This window comes from Eutrigla gurnardus, assembly GCF_963514095.1.
Source record: "Eutrigla gurnardus genome assembly, chromosome: 9".
Classification (NCBI taxonomy): domain Eukaryota; kingdom Metazoa; phylum Chordata; class Actinopteri; order Perciformes; family Triglidae; genus Eutrigla; species Eutrigla gurnardus.
This window is the reverse complement of record NC_139923.1, coordinates 4,580,234-4,598,942: the sequence shown is the minus strand read 5'-3', so window position 1 is coordinate 4,598,942 and position 18,709 is coordinate 4,580,234. Positions and strand designations below refer to the sequence as shown.

Here is an 18,709-nt window from a genome sequence, read left to right as displayed (position 1 = left end):
TAAAATAATGACATGGAAGTAATTATTAGACAGGATGGGATGAAATAGGATTTTTAAGAAAAGAAAGAAAAGAAAAGTTGATCCTTTCCAATACCGCCATAATGTTGAATATCCTCACATGAGTGACTTAAACATTTTTTTCTCACTGGCAGTCATAGAGAGAAGTGAAAAATAGAGCCAGGTATAAAAAACACAGGAAAGGTCACGAAGAAAGGCTCTCACAGTGTTGCTATATTTTTTCAAAGTTTTACAGCTGGTCCCTGTGATTTATGATTACCATGTTTCAGATTTTTTCAATAGAAAACAATAGAAGTGTCCTGTTTGTGATGGACTAAAAGTATTTCTTTTTAACAAAAAATGCAAGGTAAAGTGATTCCAGTATCTTCTAAATTAACAGTTCAAAGCGTATTTCAGATGATTATTGGGGATAATATTGTTAATGATTAGGAATGATTTCGTCCCATGCATCGTTTGTTGATGTAGGTACAGTCGAGATCTAAATGATTAGCCCCCCCTCATGAAATTAGACAAAACTCTTGATTTCTCCATGGAAGTGGCCATTGACAACACGTGTTTGTTATTTTGGAAACAAAAACACTACAAAGACAAAAGTTGACAAGTTTAATTAAGATATTTTTTTGATACAATGACTTGAAACAAAAAAGGACAAAAATTAGACATCCAAAATGATTAGCCCCCTGGCCATTAAAGGAGAAATCCGGTCATTTTTGACCCCATTTCCGTTGTCCTCAGGGTCATCCCGACTTATTAGAAGCAAAAAACCCGACAAAAATTGACGTTGCCTAGCCCGAGATCTGTACCTGCCTGGCAGCCTTCCAGACTCGCTCCAATGCTAACCCATTGGGGCACGTTTTATCTGCTTTCCTGGGCCCCAGAAAACAATTCCAAGACCTATTCAACACAGGTTGGGTCCGTACGAGACACCACGGAGCTCGTTTAGCTCAAATAGTGTTGCAAAACGACATAAATATGTGTGTTTTTGCATGGAGTTACTCACCTCAAATCACCCCGTAGACATTAGCAGTAGATAGCCGAGCGCTTGTCGTCCCTCCCAGTCACCGCAGAAACGAAAACGTTTTCCACGTAGTTTTGATTTTGTATCCATAAAGAAACGACCGAGCTGAGCAGTCGTCATGTCCGTAATCCATGAAGCTGTTATGTCCATATGTATGACTATGTTACAACATAGCAACGACTGCTTACAGCTAAACAGTAGCCGAGAGCCAAAAGTCTCGCACAAGTTCCCGTCTCCCGACGTCCTCACTCTGGAGCTGTTTTCAAGCCAATACAGTGACAAACTTCTTTCCATCGAGCAGTGCCGTCATGTCCATATGACAGTGTAACTAGCGCTAGCCTACATAGTAAGATTGCTTAGCCTGTGTGACAGTTGAACCTGCTACAAAGACAACAAATCTCGCGCAGTCTCAGTAGGCTAGTTGTGTTGACAGCACGAGTGGGAGTCGCGTGTCGCGTGTGCAGACTGCAGTCTCTCATCAACAGAGTGAGATCAAAGTGACCCTCGCGCGACTGTCCAAGATTTGTCACTGTACTGGCTTGAAAACAGCTCCAGAGTGAGGACGGCAGACGGGAACTTGCGCGAGACTTGCATTGTTTTGGCTCCCGGCTACTGTTTAGCTGTAAGCAGTCGTTGCTATGTTGTAACATAGTCATACATATGGACATAACAGCTTCATGGATTTATTACGGACAGGACGACTGCGCAGCTCGATCGTTTCTTTATGGATACAAAATCTACGAGGAAAACGTTTTCGTTTCTGCGGTGACTGGGATGGACGAGTGCCCGGCACATTACTAGCTGTAAGCTATCTTTGCTATGTTGTAACATAGTCATACATATGGACATAAAAGCTTCATGGATTTATTATGGACATGACGACTGCACTGCTCGGTCGTTTCTTTATGGATACAAAATCAAAATACAAAATTTTATACTGATTGAATGTTCAGGTATTGTTAGGAAGCCAATTGACTGCACAGGTGTGGTTTAAAAGCTGATTGGTTAGTTAGGTGTTTTGAAATTCACATTTTATTGGCCATCCCATCAAGGGGGCTAATATTTTTGACATCCCTATATTTTCTCTATATTTGATTTAACGCCTTAAATGTTATTTTATATTCCAAAATGTACCAAAGGCTACTAAAAGCACCAGTGAATGTTTGATTATATCAAGTTTTATCAATGCTGCAATATTGGGAAGAGTTTTAGGAAAATGTGTCATCATTCCTGGGGGGCTTATAATTTAGACCTCGACGTGCTACTGATCTGTCACACTGTGGCTCCTGAAACGGAGATACAAGATTTCACATGACGGCAGTAAAACGGTGTGATGGCTCATTTTGATAAGATGGATTTTTTAATTAAAACCCATGAAAGAGGAAGTAGTTTGGGATGTTAAAACCTCGGATGTCTACGACATGGACACTAAAAAGGTGAGACAGGCGTTTTCTATTTCACAGTGACTTTGATGTGGGACCTGCCGTGTCAGCCACAATGTTTTGAAACGCGCCGACAGGAAACGAGGACGGCGTGGTGTTTGGGCGCCGCGAGGCCGCGAGGTGTCTCCACGGCAGAAACGACTCGACTGTGAAACTGAGCGGAAGCCTTGAACCTCCACACAGAGCCTCCTGTGGTGATGTTCTCGGCGAGGGGGAGTATGCGGCGGGCTCGCATGGAGGTGTAATGGCAATATGTTCACGTCGGGATGGATTGTTACGCTAGAATAGATTTTCTGCTCCGCCGCCGGAGTTTCCTCCCTCCGGCACACGGCGGGTAACTGATGTCTGACAAAACCCCGGCGGAGGCAGATCACTGTGTTTAATAGGACGTAACGTATAGAGGGGCCAGCCGGCAGCGCTCTCTCTCTCTCTCTCTGTGTGTGTGTGTGTGTGTGTGTGTGTGTGTGTGTGTGTGTGTGTGTGATGTCTGCGGCCATGTTTACTGCATGCCGAAACACTGATAACTGATCACGGCCGTCGGGCTAGAATCAGCTGAAGTCTGAAGCAAGAATTTGTTGACACTGAGTTTCATTTCATTATTATCATTAAAAAAGAAAAAAAGACAGATGAGTGGACTGAGAGGGAGCAGCCCTAGAAGGAAGATTTCATTCTAAAACATGCCAGAAACACATGAGACTTGAAGTGAACATCACAGCGCACCCAGCTATCAGTAGCGAGCCACACTGTGGCAGGCGGCTGTGTTCAGTGGAAGTGAACAGAGGGTTTAATGGAGATGAATACAGTTGAAATGAATTTACTAGTGGATTCTGCGTTCCATTCTTTTCAAGTCTTAGTTCATCGTTGCAGCAGCTGATAACGGCAACAGAAAAGACTGGGCTGGACTTATTCCAACAATATTTTTTATTTCTTGACAGACTCAACAGTATTATGAACACTAAGCGATTCATTTAGCTTTTGGTAGCCGACGACAGGCATCAACCTCCAATTCTGAAAAATGAAGATTTGAAACTTAAGATTCTTAAGTGTCATGCATTCTCTCTGCTGGCCATCAGGGGCGACTTCTCTGGTATGCATGCACACACGACGGGCCGGTGCCACCGAGCTCGCCAGGATGCGGCCTGTCTGTATCGTTCAATTGGTTGGCATGGCCATTAAATGAACATCCCAATGATTAGCCATTGTCGTCCCTAATATCCAACTTTAACAGAGAGGCCATAACGTGGTCTGTTTACTTCAGAGTCCATGTCAGTACGGCAGCTGGCTCATCTTCCCATATTAATATATACAATTTTCAATAAAAATGTTATATTGATTTTAGCAAATAAATTACTTAAAATGTTACACACTGTCCCTTTTAAATAATGCATATCTACAGATCATAACAAGCATGTTGTGTCCATTACTCCCACCCACGTTATTTCTGGGCGTGAACCTTGCCACAACTTCAGAGGAAGCCCAGAAGGCTCCTATTTGGTTTCTCAATGGATTATTAAAAGTAAGAAGACACACAGCATCACACAAGAACTCATACTTCCAGGGCGGTTGAAATGTGCTTAATCTGTGATACGATTATGAGGGGTCCCTGGCCCCAAAACGTTTGAGAACCCCTGTTTTAAATAACCACACTAACAAAAAGTCATACTACTGCTATTTCTATTGCAAACACCTCATCAGGTTCCTATCTGGGTGCCGATAGGACGGACTCTAATTCACCCTACAACCCAAATGAATCTGTGCCACCCAAGACATGGGTTTTCTTTCTTTAATGTGATGGTGTTAACTGGGTTTCAGGTTTTCACTTCATGTAAACCCAAACACAAATGTTTACGTTTGTATTGGTCCCCAATGAAACATACATCAGCACAATACATTTGAATAGTGTTTCATGTCTTTTCATATTTTCAAGTCCTCCATTATATCTGCTCAGTGATCGTCAGTCACAAAATGAAATAGACATTAGCTTCTATTCCTCCCTCCTGGAACGCCTCCCGGCTGAAGTGATGGAGCGCTCCTCTGACTACGGATGGGCGGAGCGTTCGGGAGTGCAGCGTGCTTTTTGATGATGTTTCGTCTGATTGGGATGTGGAGGTAATCGCTGTGGCAGATCTCCAGAGGGAGGACGGTGGACGTCCAGACGAGGCTGTTAGCTGCTTTGCTGAAGGCAGCGGTGCGTGGCTGCTGCTGCTGCTGCTGCCGGCCGGTCACTCATTTCACGCCTGTCTGGGCTTCCTGGAGTGCACCGTGAAAAGCAAAGTGGATGAAAAACTGTGTTGGGTGGGGGGGCAGCAGAACAGTGTGATGTGTTTTCAGTGTCCAATCACCTAAACTGTGGTGGAAATTGACAGGGGGAGGACTCCTTTTTGGGAGTTCCTGAACATTGTGATGAATCTCCAACTTTCCATGTGTAGTATGAAGCAGTACCAGTAGACATATCCCACTGTGTTGTGGGAAGTTTCTCATCTCACCACCTGGTCCGTTTTAATAGGTGTTCAGCTATCAAAGTATGACATGGTCTTCCTCAGCAGCTTGAGTTTGCCCAGTTCCAGAGCATGGAGCACTCGACTGCTTTACTGTAACATTTACATTACATTTACATTTAGGTCATTTAGCAGACGCTTTTGTCCAAAGCGACTTACAATAAGTACATTTGTCAAAAGAAGGAAACAAAGAAACCACGACCTATCATTGCCGATGCAGTAAGAGCTAAAAATAGAACAAGTGCTAGGTCCTCATCTGAGTAAAGTAGTACTTCAAGAGTAACAGTGCTACGATCCGAGTTTTTTTTTTTTTTTTTTGCGGGGGGGGGGGGGGGGGGGGGGGGTCGAGGGAGGGTGTTAGTGGGTCATGCTATGTAGAGTCGAGGTGAAGTCTGAACAGGTGAGTCTTGAGCCTTTTTCGGAAGATGGCAAATGACTCTGCTGTCCTGACATTGGTCGGGAGTTCGTTCCACCACTGAGGACCAGAACAGAGAAGAGTCTGGACTTTGCTGAGCGACATTTGTTTGATTTCAGCGATGGTGGTACCAGCCGGCCAGCTGAAGTAGAGGAGCGGAGTGCTCGCTTCGGGGCATGAGGTTTGACCAGTGTTTGAAGGTAGGCAGGTGCCGTTCCATTGATGGCCCTGAAGGCCAGTGTCATCGTCTTGAATTGGATGCGTGCTGCAACAGGGAGCCAGTGGAGGTCACGGAGGAGGGGGGTCACGTGGGAGAATTTTGGGTAGATTGTAGATTGAAGATAAACCAGTGTAACCATCACAGCACAGACCTTTTCTCTCTTTTCTGTCGACTTAAACTGAAACCATCAGCACATTACAAAATCTGGCGAATCTGATCTAGGAATAATCTACATTAACAAAAATGTGATCAAATTGATTATCTGGTGATAGCAATGTTCTGTCAGTGTGTGGAGGAAGCAGAAAAAGATGGATTGGGGGTTTAGTTACTCTTAACGACTCTTAATAGTTCAGATTGAGAGTGACTCGACCTTGACAGCAGCTGAAGTGCATAGATGACAGCGAGTCAAGCTCCCTCTGCTGAGGAAGATCATGTGATACAATCGAAAGCTCCAGAGCTGCTATAATGACCTTGTTGTGAGTGGCTGGTGGAGATCAGTGGAAAGTTTCCTACTTTTTGGTGGTTTTATTCTGTTAAAAGTATGAACATCAGCAGACAGCAAGTGTGACTCCTGTCATGCAGTATATTCAGTGTGCACGACGCAGAAAGCAGGCAGTGCTGGATGTTTTTCACAATCAAATATTATTTTTCATATTCGAATGTCGGTTAGTTTTTTTGACAGTCCTAGTGCCTTACAAAATAGTTGAGGAATAAAAAGTGTGTGTGTGTGTGTGTGTGTGTGTGTGTGTGTGTGTGTGTGTGTGTGTGTGTGTGTGTGTGTGTGTGTGTGTGTGTGTGTGTGTGTGTGTGTGTGTGTGTTGTAATCCTTTCTTGTAAGATGACTTACTCAGAACTGTGCATTCTCACTGAAACACGTTGCCTTTGATTTTTAATTAATTATACATCAATAAATCACAACTACACTCCCCGCATTTCATTTCCAAACAATCTCTAATAACATTGCAATTTTTTTTATAAGATGCCACGAAATCAGGCATTTTAATCTCCAAAAATCCCCCATGCCGTGTTGCTTTGTAGTTACACCCCACACACACACACACACACACACACACACACACACACACACACAGCTCAATAGAGTTAATCTGACCTGAGTGCTGTTTTCTTTCCTGTGTGTCATCGTTGCTTCCGTTGATGATGGTTTCATGGTTTCTTCTTTCTCGTTGCTTCCTGTCCAGGTGATGGCTCAGCAGGCGTCGGCAACGCGGCGCTGCCTGCGGGCCTTCGTCAGCGGCTTCTTCGTCGCCGTCCCCGTCACGGTCACTGTCCTCGATCGGTTCGCTTACGTGGCTCGAGTGGAGGGAGCGTCGATGCAGGTGAGGCGTGGTGGGGGCTGGTGTGGTCTGGTATTGTAAGAATTGAATGTTTTTCTAAGGCGGTGCTGTATTCTCTTGTTGAACAGCCGTCAGAGGTCGTTCAAGGAGGTGTTCTTATCGGCCCCGAGGCTCAGAGGACAGAGGGAGTCGTATGCTGTACAGATTGTAAAATCTGTCATGTTTGCCTATATACATAATGACCGCATATTATAAACACAGCAACACAAGGAGTAAATTAGTGAACTTGCCGTGTTCTACCTGCTTGACCTCACAAGTGACCTCACCCACACAAAATCAGCATCCTCTTGTAAACATGGTAACCAGTAGTTACGGTAACCATGTTGGAGAACGCAGACACTCCATGCCTGGCCTCCTTTTATTCTCCTCCAGACAAACAAGTAAACAACCTTCAGTCTTCCCGTCGAGATCCCCCCAAACAAAACAAATGCCTGTTGGGTTTTGACCGAGTTGGTTTCCTGACATGTAGCTTATTATCCCGACGTGCGTTGCATTATGCATGAAACAATATGCTCTCTATTTTTAATGAGCGTGCATATTAACAGTGCATGTCGCTCTTTGGTTCCTGTTGTGTATTCATGTCGCAGCTTATGTCTGGTCATGAAGACGACCTCTGCGAGAGCTTCTGAAGACTTTTAGTCAGATCTTCCAAAATGACGAGTGAACAGTGTGTTCTTTAAAAGCAGGAGCTGTTTACCCTCCGGATCCTTTCCTCGTTAGATACAATGACTCTGTTTCCATGACACTGATTTGGTTTCATCCTTGTTAATCTGTTTTTGTGAAGCTTTGATTCCCCTGAGAGTCACTCTGAAGCATACAACAACATGAAACATCATATTCACGTCCACAGAATGTGGAAAAAGTCTTTTTCCCTGTCGGACGCAGGAATATGTCGCTGTTATTAAAAGCTAAAGACACAACGACCCTGACAGCGGGAGTGGCTGGACGCTATCTTGTTTGCTCCACAATAATATTCCCATAACGCCGTGTGACGGGAGACTGGGTGAGAGATCTGGTGATCCTGATTGCTGCTCTTATTGACCATGTGTCAGCCTGTATCATCAGCGGGTTTTGTTCGGGGGCTCCTCTGTTGGCCTGTAAAATCCCAGATGCAGTGAAAGTGATGACAGGGACAAAGAACAGCAACTCTCTACAAAACAAGGAGAGATGTTATGCACTGGGTTTTGAGCAAATTGCTATTTTTCGCCAGCAGTCCCTGGACTGGGAGGTAGAATAATAAATTGGTAGGAAAAAAATAGACGATATACAGCTACAAGCGGCTATTTTGAGTTGAAGCCCCTTTACCCTTAAGAGAAGGAAGCGGTTTGGTTGCCAAAATCCAAACACATGCAACAGCTAATGGGGTTTTGGGCTTCACAACACTGAGCACTTCATGTAGTTTTTATTTGAATCAGAATACATCTTTAAGTAACTGCACACACTCAAACTCCAGTCATATTTCTTTGGCTTGGATTTGAGGAAATGTTCAACAACTTCATTAAAAAATATCCTGCAAGGTTGGTGATGTTTGGACAACCTAACATTAACTAATAAATGCCCCAGGCTCATGCACTATATGGAACTGTTGAGCAATTTCCAAATAGTTTTACACACGTGGTTCAATACTGTCAAGAAAACTTCCCTGTGAGTTTTGTATTGAACAAACAATACCTCCAAGTAGCTGATACGAAGGAAACTGTCAGGGTACTCATTTTTGAAATACGATATCAAGAAGCTTGATACAGCTTTTGAGCCACAGAAATGCAATCAAACCTACCGAGAAAATGTCAAAGATGTGTATTTCATATATATTTTCCAAGAGAGCTGAGAAGTTAATTTCCTCCAGAACTGGCGGTCAGAAAAATGTCATTTGTGTGTGAGAATGTTCAGAAAGCATGCGGCTTATGACTTCTCCCATTGGAGTTAAAATATTTGGTGCTTATAGTCTTCTTGAGGGGTTGGGGCAGTGGAGAAACCATGTGACATGGATACAGAAACCTGACTCCCAGTGGGGTGCCTCTGTTCTCAACAGTCTGGTCTGGCTTTGTTTATTTTACCATTGAGCTCAAAGACAACGTGACAACGGCATCAAAAACAACTTAACAAGGAAGTGGCTGGTCCTGACCAGGCGGCAATCTCCGGTTCTGATCAGTGAAGCCAAATCTGAAGTGCCTTAAACTTGCATTCTCTCTGCTGGCCATCAGGGGGCGAGTCGTCTAGTTGCAAGAAGAAGTCAGATTGTATAGAAGTCTATAATTATCTAGTTTCAAGTCTTCGTCAATACAGCATAATGCTCATTTTGTAAATTGTGGTTCCATTTAGAGTCAAATAGGCTACAAAGCAGGGGATGCTTTAGGGTGTGGCTACCTTGGGATTGACAGGTTGCTACTTCAGCCTCACTACCGTCATTACCAATGCAGTTAGCTGTTAAGTTGACCTTGAATTATGAAGCTAACTTTGTTAACAACTTTACACCTGAAGCCAAATATGGTCACTTCTTGAGGCTTCAAAACAGTAGTCCAAAAACCAATGGGTGATGTCATGATGATTATATACAGTGTATGGTTCTGACTAGGGGTGTGGCGATACACTCGGCTCACGAGACGAGACGAGACACGATATTGGGTTCACGAGAACGAGACGAGACGAGATTTTAAGAAAACTACAATGACAAAATATATGACTGGACTAACAGACTTTAATTTAACAGAGTTGCACATGCATTTTAAAATATTTTATTATAACTCTTTACATGCATGATGTAAGCATGATCTTTTAATAAACTTCTTCTTTCACAAATTTAAACTAAAACTAAAATGTATAAAAGTTAAAATAAAATAAAATATTTTCTTTTTCCCAAGTGTAAATATGTGCAAAACCAAATCAAAGTTCTACTTTGTCAATACAGAGTTCAAATAGTGCAAACGGAGCCTGACCAAGTATATCATGAACAACATGCTGCAACTACAGCATCTTCAGCATCTCTGACATCACAGCTGTCAAGTGTATCAATGCTTCGGGAATTGTGTCTTATCTCTGGGCTGGTGATGATGCTGCTATGGCAGCTTGCTGCTCAAGGTAACGAGTCAGCATATCCAACGTGCCCGTCATTAACTTGTGTGATGGTAATTGTAGCCGTTTCTGCTTGGACATTTTCACCGCGGTAGCCGCTGAACTACGATGAAAAAAAGCAGTCGCACGTCTCACCCGCCCGAGTAAACGAGCGACGGCCACGTCCATATTACTGCATTGTCGGTAACAATAAGCGATGCCTTGGTTGGGTTTTTTAAGCTCCCAGTCAGTAACAGCTGTCTGTAAAACCTCAGCTATGTATAGCTCACAAATCTCACGGGACAGATTTTTAACGCAACGAGAAATATTGTTGACTTTAATCTCGCGAGATCTCGTGGCACGAGATCTCGTCACACCCCTAGTTCTGACTAACAAAGAATTGGGCATATTTAAGTTTTTTTGCATTAATTAAAGAAACAACCTAACCTGTCTTAATTTGTGAACTTTTATATTGGATTCTGTTACTCTTAGGCATCTTAAACACAACACGGTCAGATGTTTCTGCAGCTGAGCTCAGACCAGTCAGTTATTTAGAGACATTCTAGCAGCAGGTTCATTGCTGAGCAGCAAAAGACTGAAAAAACACAGAAACACACAAAGCAAGATGGAGAATTGTGTGTTTGTGTGTTCCCTCATCCTTTTTTCAGTAGGTTGGTTGTTGTCATGGAAACAGTGTTTTCCGAGCTCCCCAAGTAACGGGTGGTTATGAATATGTATCGTTTGAGCTCTTAATTTATGTCGGAAGAACCGACAAGCATGCATGAAGATGGGTGTGATGAGATCCATGAATGTAAATGTACCAACAAGTTATCAACTAAAACAAGAATCAACTAAACCAGGGCTGTCCAATTGTATCCAGGAAGGGCCGGTGTGGGTGCAGGTTTTTGTTTTAGCCCAGCACTACCTCACCTGATCCAAGTCATCAAAGTCTGGATTGAAAATCATGGTTATTTAATTAGTCGAATCAGGTGTCTGAATGCTGGGCTCAAACAAAAACATGCAACCACGCCAGCCCTTCTTTGATAAGATTAGACACCCCTGAACTAAAACTTAACTTTTTATTTATATGTATTTTATTAATCACTTAACTGAAGCTACAGACCTGTAGTAAAAAAACTCAAAATTTAAAAATTAATTGACTCGACTCGCAGTGTTTCTGCTGGTGTTTTCTGTTTGTGGCTGGTCCGTTACATCCATCGACTGTATATCAGAAGTAGGCATCGTGACATCACCCGTGGGTTGGTGAACTACCGTTTTGAGGCCTCGAGTTCGTAGTTTTGGCCATAGCCATCTTGGATTTTGGCCATAGCCATCTTGGCATTTTTGCAACCGGTGAATGGAAGTCACCATATTTGGACTGCAGAGGAGCGATGGGTGGATCTGACTAACTTAGGCGGCAGAGCGGCACCCTAAGGACGCATTCACTCTATACATGCCTGTTGACGGATGTCATTGACTTGCATGGACTTGCGTCAGATTATGCCGAAATTAATTGTGGGTCCCTACCGCTGCACCAATTTGCATGAAAAAAAAGTTGAGAAAAATTATTTTCAGGTGCCGTCAGATCCGTCAGCCAATCAGATCTCATTATTGAACTCCCCCATGTGCTAGACGCGCCTTCCCTCGTCCGTCAACGGACATGTGCAGTGTGAAGCACCCTCACTGCAACTGACTCCATCTGAATTCTGGCGTGAAACTGTTCGCAAAGTTAGCTTCATAATTCAAGGTCAAACTTGCAGCTAAGTGTTAAATTCATCGAAGTAGATAATAACATTGGTATGGTGGTAGTGAAGCCATGGTGACCTGTCACTCACAAGGTAGCCCTTTAAATGGACCATATTTTAGCAAATTAATATCATGCTGTATTGAAGATTTGAAACGAGAGATTGGGGCCATAAACTCATGTTAAATAAATCAAGAAGTCGGGTCATTTTCTTCCATGCAATCTTCCAGACACCCCCTGATGGCCAGTAGAGAGAATGCAAGTTTAAGGCACTTCGTTATCGGCTTCCCTTTTCAGAATCGGAGGTTGCTGCCTGGTTACATCAGATAAAGATGATTTAGTTTTGAATCATTTCCCTGACATTTTGTTTTGTTTTTTTAAATCTTGATTTAAAATCCAGTCCTGTGGTGGTGCTCGGCGCGGCAGCATGCATATTTAATAACTAACTCTCAGTGGCATAAGTTCAGAAGGTTAATTTTCACCAATGCAGAGGTCAGGACACAGAACAGAATACTTTGTGTGTTTATACTGTAATTGTTTGTCCCCGCATGAACTTTTCTCTCCAACGCTCAGACACACCTGCACCATCACTGTGCAATCTAAATGAATGATCAGACGCTCTGCAGCTGCCAAACCGTCACACTTTGACATTTTCATATAAATTCACACTCACCGCAGCAGGAGTTTCCGACAATATCCAGCACGAAATATGAGGAGGAAAGCTGATGATGTATCCAACTCGAACTGATAAAGTCGCTGGCTGATATTTATTTTGCCGCCGACGGTTTGGAGATATCCTGTCAATTACGGTGGCAGGCGTGAAATGTTCTGCACACGTCCCGTTTTAATGAAATGTCGCCGGTGTGACTGGGCTTTGTCACGCGCAGCTCCTCGGCCGTTGAAAGAGTAATGATCTTGTTGTTGAGGAGGGAAGGAAGTCGGGGCAGCATGGACAAGCGTGTGATTGAGCTGTCATGGGAGACATGGTGGTTCGCAGTTTTGCAACAGCAGCACCAGTGAAAAATGATATTCAGTATTTTGATCACAAAAGGACAAAGTAGATGAAGACAATGAGAGAAAAAACTTTACTTGGAAGGTTTTTCATAGGACAGCAATTGTTTTTTTCTTCTTTACTCGTGTGTTTTTTGGATTTATTTTTTAATTTTATTGACTCTTCTGACACTTTTAAACCTTTTAATCCCTTATGAACCTTTATGTAATTTGACATCCTCAGGCAGTGGTCTAATGGCTCTTCAAGAGTCCAGGATGAAAACTAAAGGGGACAGGCTTTTAGGATCTGAGCCCAGAGGACAGAATGCTGAGTGTGTCTTTTTTTTGTCTCTTCTAAAAACCTCAGAAAGCAAATCCTGATTTAACCTGAGCTGCTGTTTGTTTATTATTTTAATCTTTCTGTTCATCATTCACTTTGGTATTTTATTCCTCTCTGTGAAGCACAACTACTACTTGATGATCCAAGTGTTCCATACATAATGTTTAATGTTTTAATTAATTGAAAAGGAGGGTGGTTTTGAAGGTTTTCAGATCGTAGCAACTAACTGTGCAAGGCGATTGTAGCTTAGCTTCATTTGTTACCAGGGCCAATAGTTCAGGGAGGCTCCAACACCTGAGATGTGAGAAAAGAAATTGGTGCTGTTGAGGAATAAATATGCTAATTAACGAAAAAAGGATGCTGAAAAGCAGCTGATTTTGAAATCTCAATAGACTAAGAACACCAACAGGGAGCGCTCACAACATGATTACAGAAATATGATTATAAAGGACTACAAATTACCAACTCATGAATGTTCCTATCACAAGCAAGTTTCCAGGCTCTTTCACATGTTTAATGAGACAAACTGAAACAAGCGGCAGCCTGGAATGAAGGAAATGAATCTAAAACCATAAAATACACTTTGTGAAATGATTTTACCTTCCATACTCATGCTGTAGTTAATGGGGTTAAATATGATTATCACGACTGTGTGTTCAGCACATGAATTTTGCCTCAATTATCAGGGAGGTTGTTAATGTGGTGAGATAATTCACGGTTAAAAAAAATGAGTCACCTGGTTGGAGGAGAGTCTTAACAAACGAAGAGACTGATTTTGACTGATGTTTAGAAGTGATGAGCGGGAGAAATGGGTGGAATTACATGCAATGCATATTTGTATATAATATTCTACTTAACAGAGCTCAGTTCACTTAGTTTTCCATGAACAGAATTGAATTATCTCTACATAAACTTCTTCCACAAACGTTAACATTTTAGTCCAAGCTCTCTATAAATGTTTCAGCTGTAGCTCCATTAAACGAGATTTAAGAATATTATTAATGTGTGTTTTTGAAATTGTATTTGGCATATAAATGTAGTTTAGCTAAAAGTTGAATCAATCAAACTAAATGAACGTGGAGACTAAGGACGCATAAATCTATAAATGCAAAGGGCCACATTATGCACGTGGACACCGTGAGTGTCTGTGAATGTACAATGCCACAGCCTCCATCCAACAGTCCTTTATTTCTTTCTTCTTAGACCAAAGTGGTGAAAAGACAGACGGGCAGACAGGGCAGCTGTGGCTGGAACGCAATCTGACAGGCACTGTTTAGTGTTAGCAGCTACACGGCTAGCTGGTTAGCTTCCCCACCACTGAAACATTAAGGGTCTTGTCATGTTAGCTACGTACATCTACATACATCACTTGGGCACGTCATCATCAGTGATAGTTCCGGCGGCTGTGGCTCGGGTGATAGAGCGGGTTGGCCAATGTTCGGAGGGTCGGCGGTTTGATCCCCGCCCTTGTCACTGTGTCATGTGACACTTCACCCAGCTTGCCTCATGTGAATGTGTATGACTGCTGTATGTTTGAGGTGGTGGTCGGAGGGGCCAAAGGCGCTGAATGGCAGCCGTCAGTCTGCCCCAGGCAGCTGTGGCTACTATTGTAGTTTACCACCACCGGTATGACTGTGTGTGAATGAATGGAACCTGGAACCCTGTCAGAGCGCTTTGGGTCTCTTGAAAAAAGCACCATACAAATCCATCTATTATTATTATTATTATTAGTTCTGGGTTTTTTTTCAACCTCTCACTCCGGCGGCCCGACCAGCAGTGATTAATTCCCCTCCGGTGTCTGAGCAGCGTTTGACCAGGGCTTGTCCTGATCCACAGCCATGGTGATGCTTTCTCTGCAGCCTCTGAAGCTCTGCTGATTGTCTTTTACATGCCCCAGTAATGCCCAGGTGGTTCTAGGCCTTGCACAGTAACATCCCTGCAGAGCCCCTCTCCTCTCAATGGGCATACACCTAGCACGCCATCCCCGCCATACATTTACCCTTTTTCAGCTCACTGGCCTCCTCCCCTCGCTCCTCCCAGGTAGGGTTGTCACGATACCAGAATTTCAGTAGTCGATACCAATACCTGTGAATTTCCACGATTCTCGATACTAATTCGATACCACAATTTAAAAAAAAAAAAAAACAGGACCCATGTACTTTTAAATTCACTAATTTATTGAAAACTGCTTCAAACTGTCAAGTATTTAACACCACTGTGCTTTAAGATCTTTTTGCACAGAATTTAAATTGCAGTACCAGCTGCCAGCAGACCTATAGCCATCCAGTATAAAAACAAACAATACTGTGCTTATAAATATGGTCATAAATAACAACAATAGTCAACTATTTTACATTAAAAAAAGAACAGCAGTGGTCTATATTTTGCCAGGTTTGACGTGCTTCCTCCTTTGGTCTGAAAACTTCTGAGGCACTTTTTGCATGTCGGCTTGTTTGAATCAAGAATTGCTCCGGATTCATCCGCCTCGAATGCAAAATATTTCCACACGCGACTTCGCAGCTGTCTTGTCGACGAGCCGACGTGTTGTGCTTTCGCTCCCACCTGCTGAAGCCATTTTTTTCGAAGACGGCAAGTTTTCTTCTTCAGCGCCGCTTACTGCTCTGTGCTGCTCACACGCGTATACTGCCCCCGTCAGTTCCGCCAAGAATCGACACGGCTCGCCGAGTGAAAAGTTGTATATTCGGTTCTGACGATACCAGAAAAAAGCAAGTATCGAATTATTTTTTTCGTGTCGGCATCGAATTGGTACCGAAGTATCGGTTCTTGTGACAACCCTACTCCCAGGGCTCCTCAGCCTGACCACTCGTGTCTCTGAGAACAGCACCATGTCTGTCTCAACTCAACTCAATCTTTATTTATAGAGCACGTTCGACCGAAGTGCTGTACAGGACAATAAATAGTAGTAGTAAAACATAATACAATACAAGATAACACATAAAACCACAGTACAAGGGGTGCCTGGCCCGGCCAGAATGAAAAGCCAGGGAGAAAAGGGATGTCTTCACTAAGGATTTAAAAGCCTCTAGGGTCTGGGCAGATCTAATGTGCAAAGGTAGGCCATGTCAGAACCGAGGGGCAGCCACCAGCAAAGGCTCAGTCCCCTCTGGTTATGAGCCTCGTCCCCGTTCCCGAGGTCCACCCTTATTGCACAGCTGCTGAGGATGGGCACCAGTGTTAGTCTTCCTTCCCCATGGTGGAACATCAAAATAGCCTTTCTATTCAATTACCACGACTTTGAGATTTTATTCTGAAAAGAAAGTAAATCTACATTTTGGCCTAGGAATTGGTGTTGTTGACCAACTGCAAACCTTCTTCAGAGAGCTCATCTTTAAAAGAATTAGAGCTGAAAAGCCCAAAGAAGAGGACACTGCACAGTCCAAGAGGCAATAATATACATGTTACTATCTGGTGACCTGGATTAACAGAACGTGGTGCCCTTCCTGCCTTCCTCCCACTTCACATGTAAAAACATGGCCATGTTCTGCTCAGTTGTATATTTGCCCCTCTGTTTTAAGCAATTTATGTATCTATAGAGAAAGGGCAGCATGATTGGCCTCGATGTGATTGTTATTGTGCTGGTGTTTCATGGACAGCGCTGTGTGTTGTGTGTGGATGAGGAGCTGTCCCTGGTGCTGAAGAGGAGTGGAGAAACTCAATAAACATTTTTGTCATATAAATCCAAGTTTTGGCCCTCATTCCTCACAGTAACAATCAGCTGTTTCTACACTCGTCTACATGATTTTCACAGCTCCATTTGCAGAGTGCACTTCAATTTCTTACACACAATGAAAACAAATCAACAACAAATATGTGTATATAATGTGCGTATTATCTGTCGTTGTTGATTCAAAGAAGCATGGTCGGCCCAACATCCAACCACAGCAAAGCCTTGGAATTATGTCTTTGTCTTTTTGACATTAGTTAACAGCTTTTTTAACAATATCAAAATCAGCTTTATTATACGTAAAGAAACAATGACTTACACTACGATTGTTTGCGTCCGTCACAATGTATTTGACAGAAATGGAAGTAAAAGATAAACTAAATGTAGAAAGAAAAAGTAAGAAACACAATGACTACCACAGTTATATACAGTGCCTACATGTAAAGAAGTCTCTATACCGTCCATCCAGTGTGTAGGATTTATTTGACAGCTCATATGTAAAACCAGCTGGTTGACTGCTGCTCCTTCATGGTTGGCTGTTTGACATTTAGCTCTGCTGTTGTTCAGGCGTGTGACATTATAGATCTTCACCATCATCCTCTGGTTTATTGGTGTGTGTGATGAAGACTACAGCCTCACGGGCGTTACCGTGGCTACAGACATCCAGACCTCCTGTACGTGTGTGTGTTTGTGTTGTTGACATTTTTACCAAACTATATTTTGACCGTTTACTTCAGCTCTAATCCACAGTCCACTGACTCCTTCATGTGTGTTTGTGCTTACTGTGTGTGTTTGTGTAGACAGTCTTATGTGTGAGTCTTATGTGATGAGTGTGTGTATATTGCTTGAAATAAACTGTATTTCTGTGTGTGTGTGTGTGTGTGTGTGTGTGTGTGCAGCCCTCCCTGAACCCAGACGGGGGGTCTGATTGTGACGTCGTCCTGCTGAACCGTTGGAGTGTGAGGAACTACGAGGTGCAACGAGGTGACATCGTCTCCGTCATGTGAGTAACTTATTTCTTTACAAAGTTATATAATGACTCCAAAAATGACTTAAAAACAAGTACTTTTAAAACATCTTATTATTTCTTTTGACACTTGTATCTTTTACAAAATAAGGTTTATTTCACACATCACTACACTGTTACCCGCCATCGACAAATCTATATGAGAGTAAGTTTTTATCTTCATTTGTGTAGATCCGTCCTTGATTGGGATAGAGTGAGCATGAGAGAGGCAAAGCAACAACCATGTTCATATATAATAATAATAATAATAATAATAATAATAATAATAATTATTATTTATTATTTTGTCTATCTTGCAATCTATAAACCATTCTTCAGTCTTAGAGAAGCCATCTGAAATGGATTTAAACGTGTCACTCAAGTCCAGATGAACACAATGAATCATACTTCTCTAATGCCAAGGTGCAAAACAACATGACAGGCAAACAACAAGTAAACAACACGGGATATCGTCCTCTTTTGAAAGGACGTCTGAAAGCTCACTTTCATGGCTGTTGCGAGATGACGGATTCAGATATAAATGATAGAATTCTTCTGTCAAGCTGTCAAAACCAAGCCGTTGGTCTGGCAGTGATTATTTCCAAGCATCCAACGAGATGACTCAAACTCACAGCCAGAATCACATTTTTTGGAGGAAAGGTAAGTTCTTATGCGTTCCATGTTATTTTGACGCCATCTTGCTTTTGTAAATCAAACCTCTGATGCTTGGTGACAAGTGACACTGCGGTAAACAAAGCTGGTGGAATATTTAGAAATCTGTCAGGATTTGTTTGCTGTCTGTCAGCGGAGACACTGGAGCTGCAGAGATGGTGACAAACCAAACATATTCGTTTCAGTGGGATCCAAATCAACACTGGTTTGAATGTAAAGTCAGGACTCACTGCAGCTTGCAGCTTGTCGGTTTCA

At 42.7% G+C, this 18,709-nt stretch overlaps 1 protein-coding gene across 1 annotated transcript in view; it reads left to right on the top strand.

Annotated features, from left to right (window-relative positions):
- immp2l (inner mitochondrial membrane peptidase subunit 2) overlaps positions 1-18,709 on the top strand; it is a 187,319-nt gene that overhangs the window by 12,603 nt on the left and 156,007 nt on the right. The window contains exons 2-3 of the mRNA XM_084018422.1: positions 6,811-6,948; positions 17,676-17,779. Coding sequence (XP_083874548.1) covers positions 6,814-6,948; positions 17,676-17,779 — 239 coding nt within the window. The 5' untranslated portion in view covers positions 6,811-6,813. The remainder of the gene's footprint in view (positions 1-6,810; positions 6,949-17,675; positions 17,780-18,709) is intronic.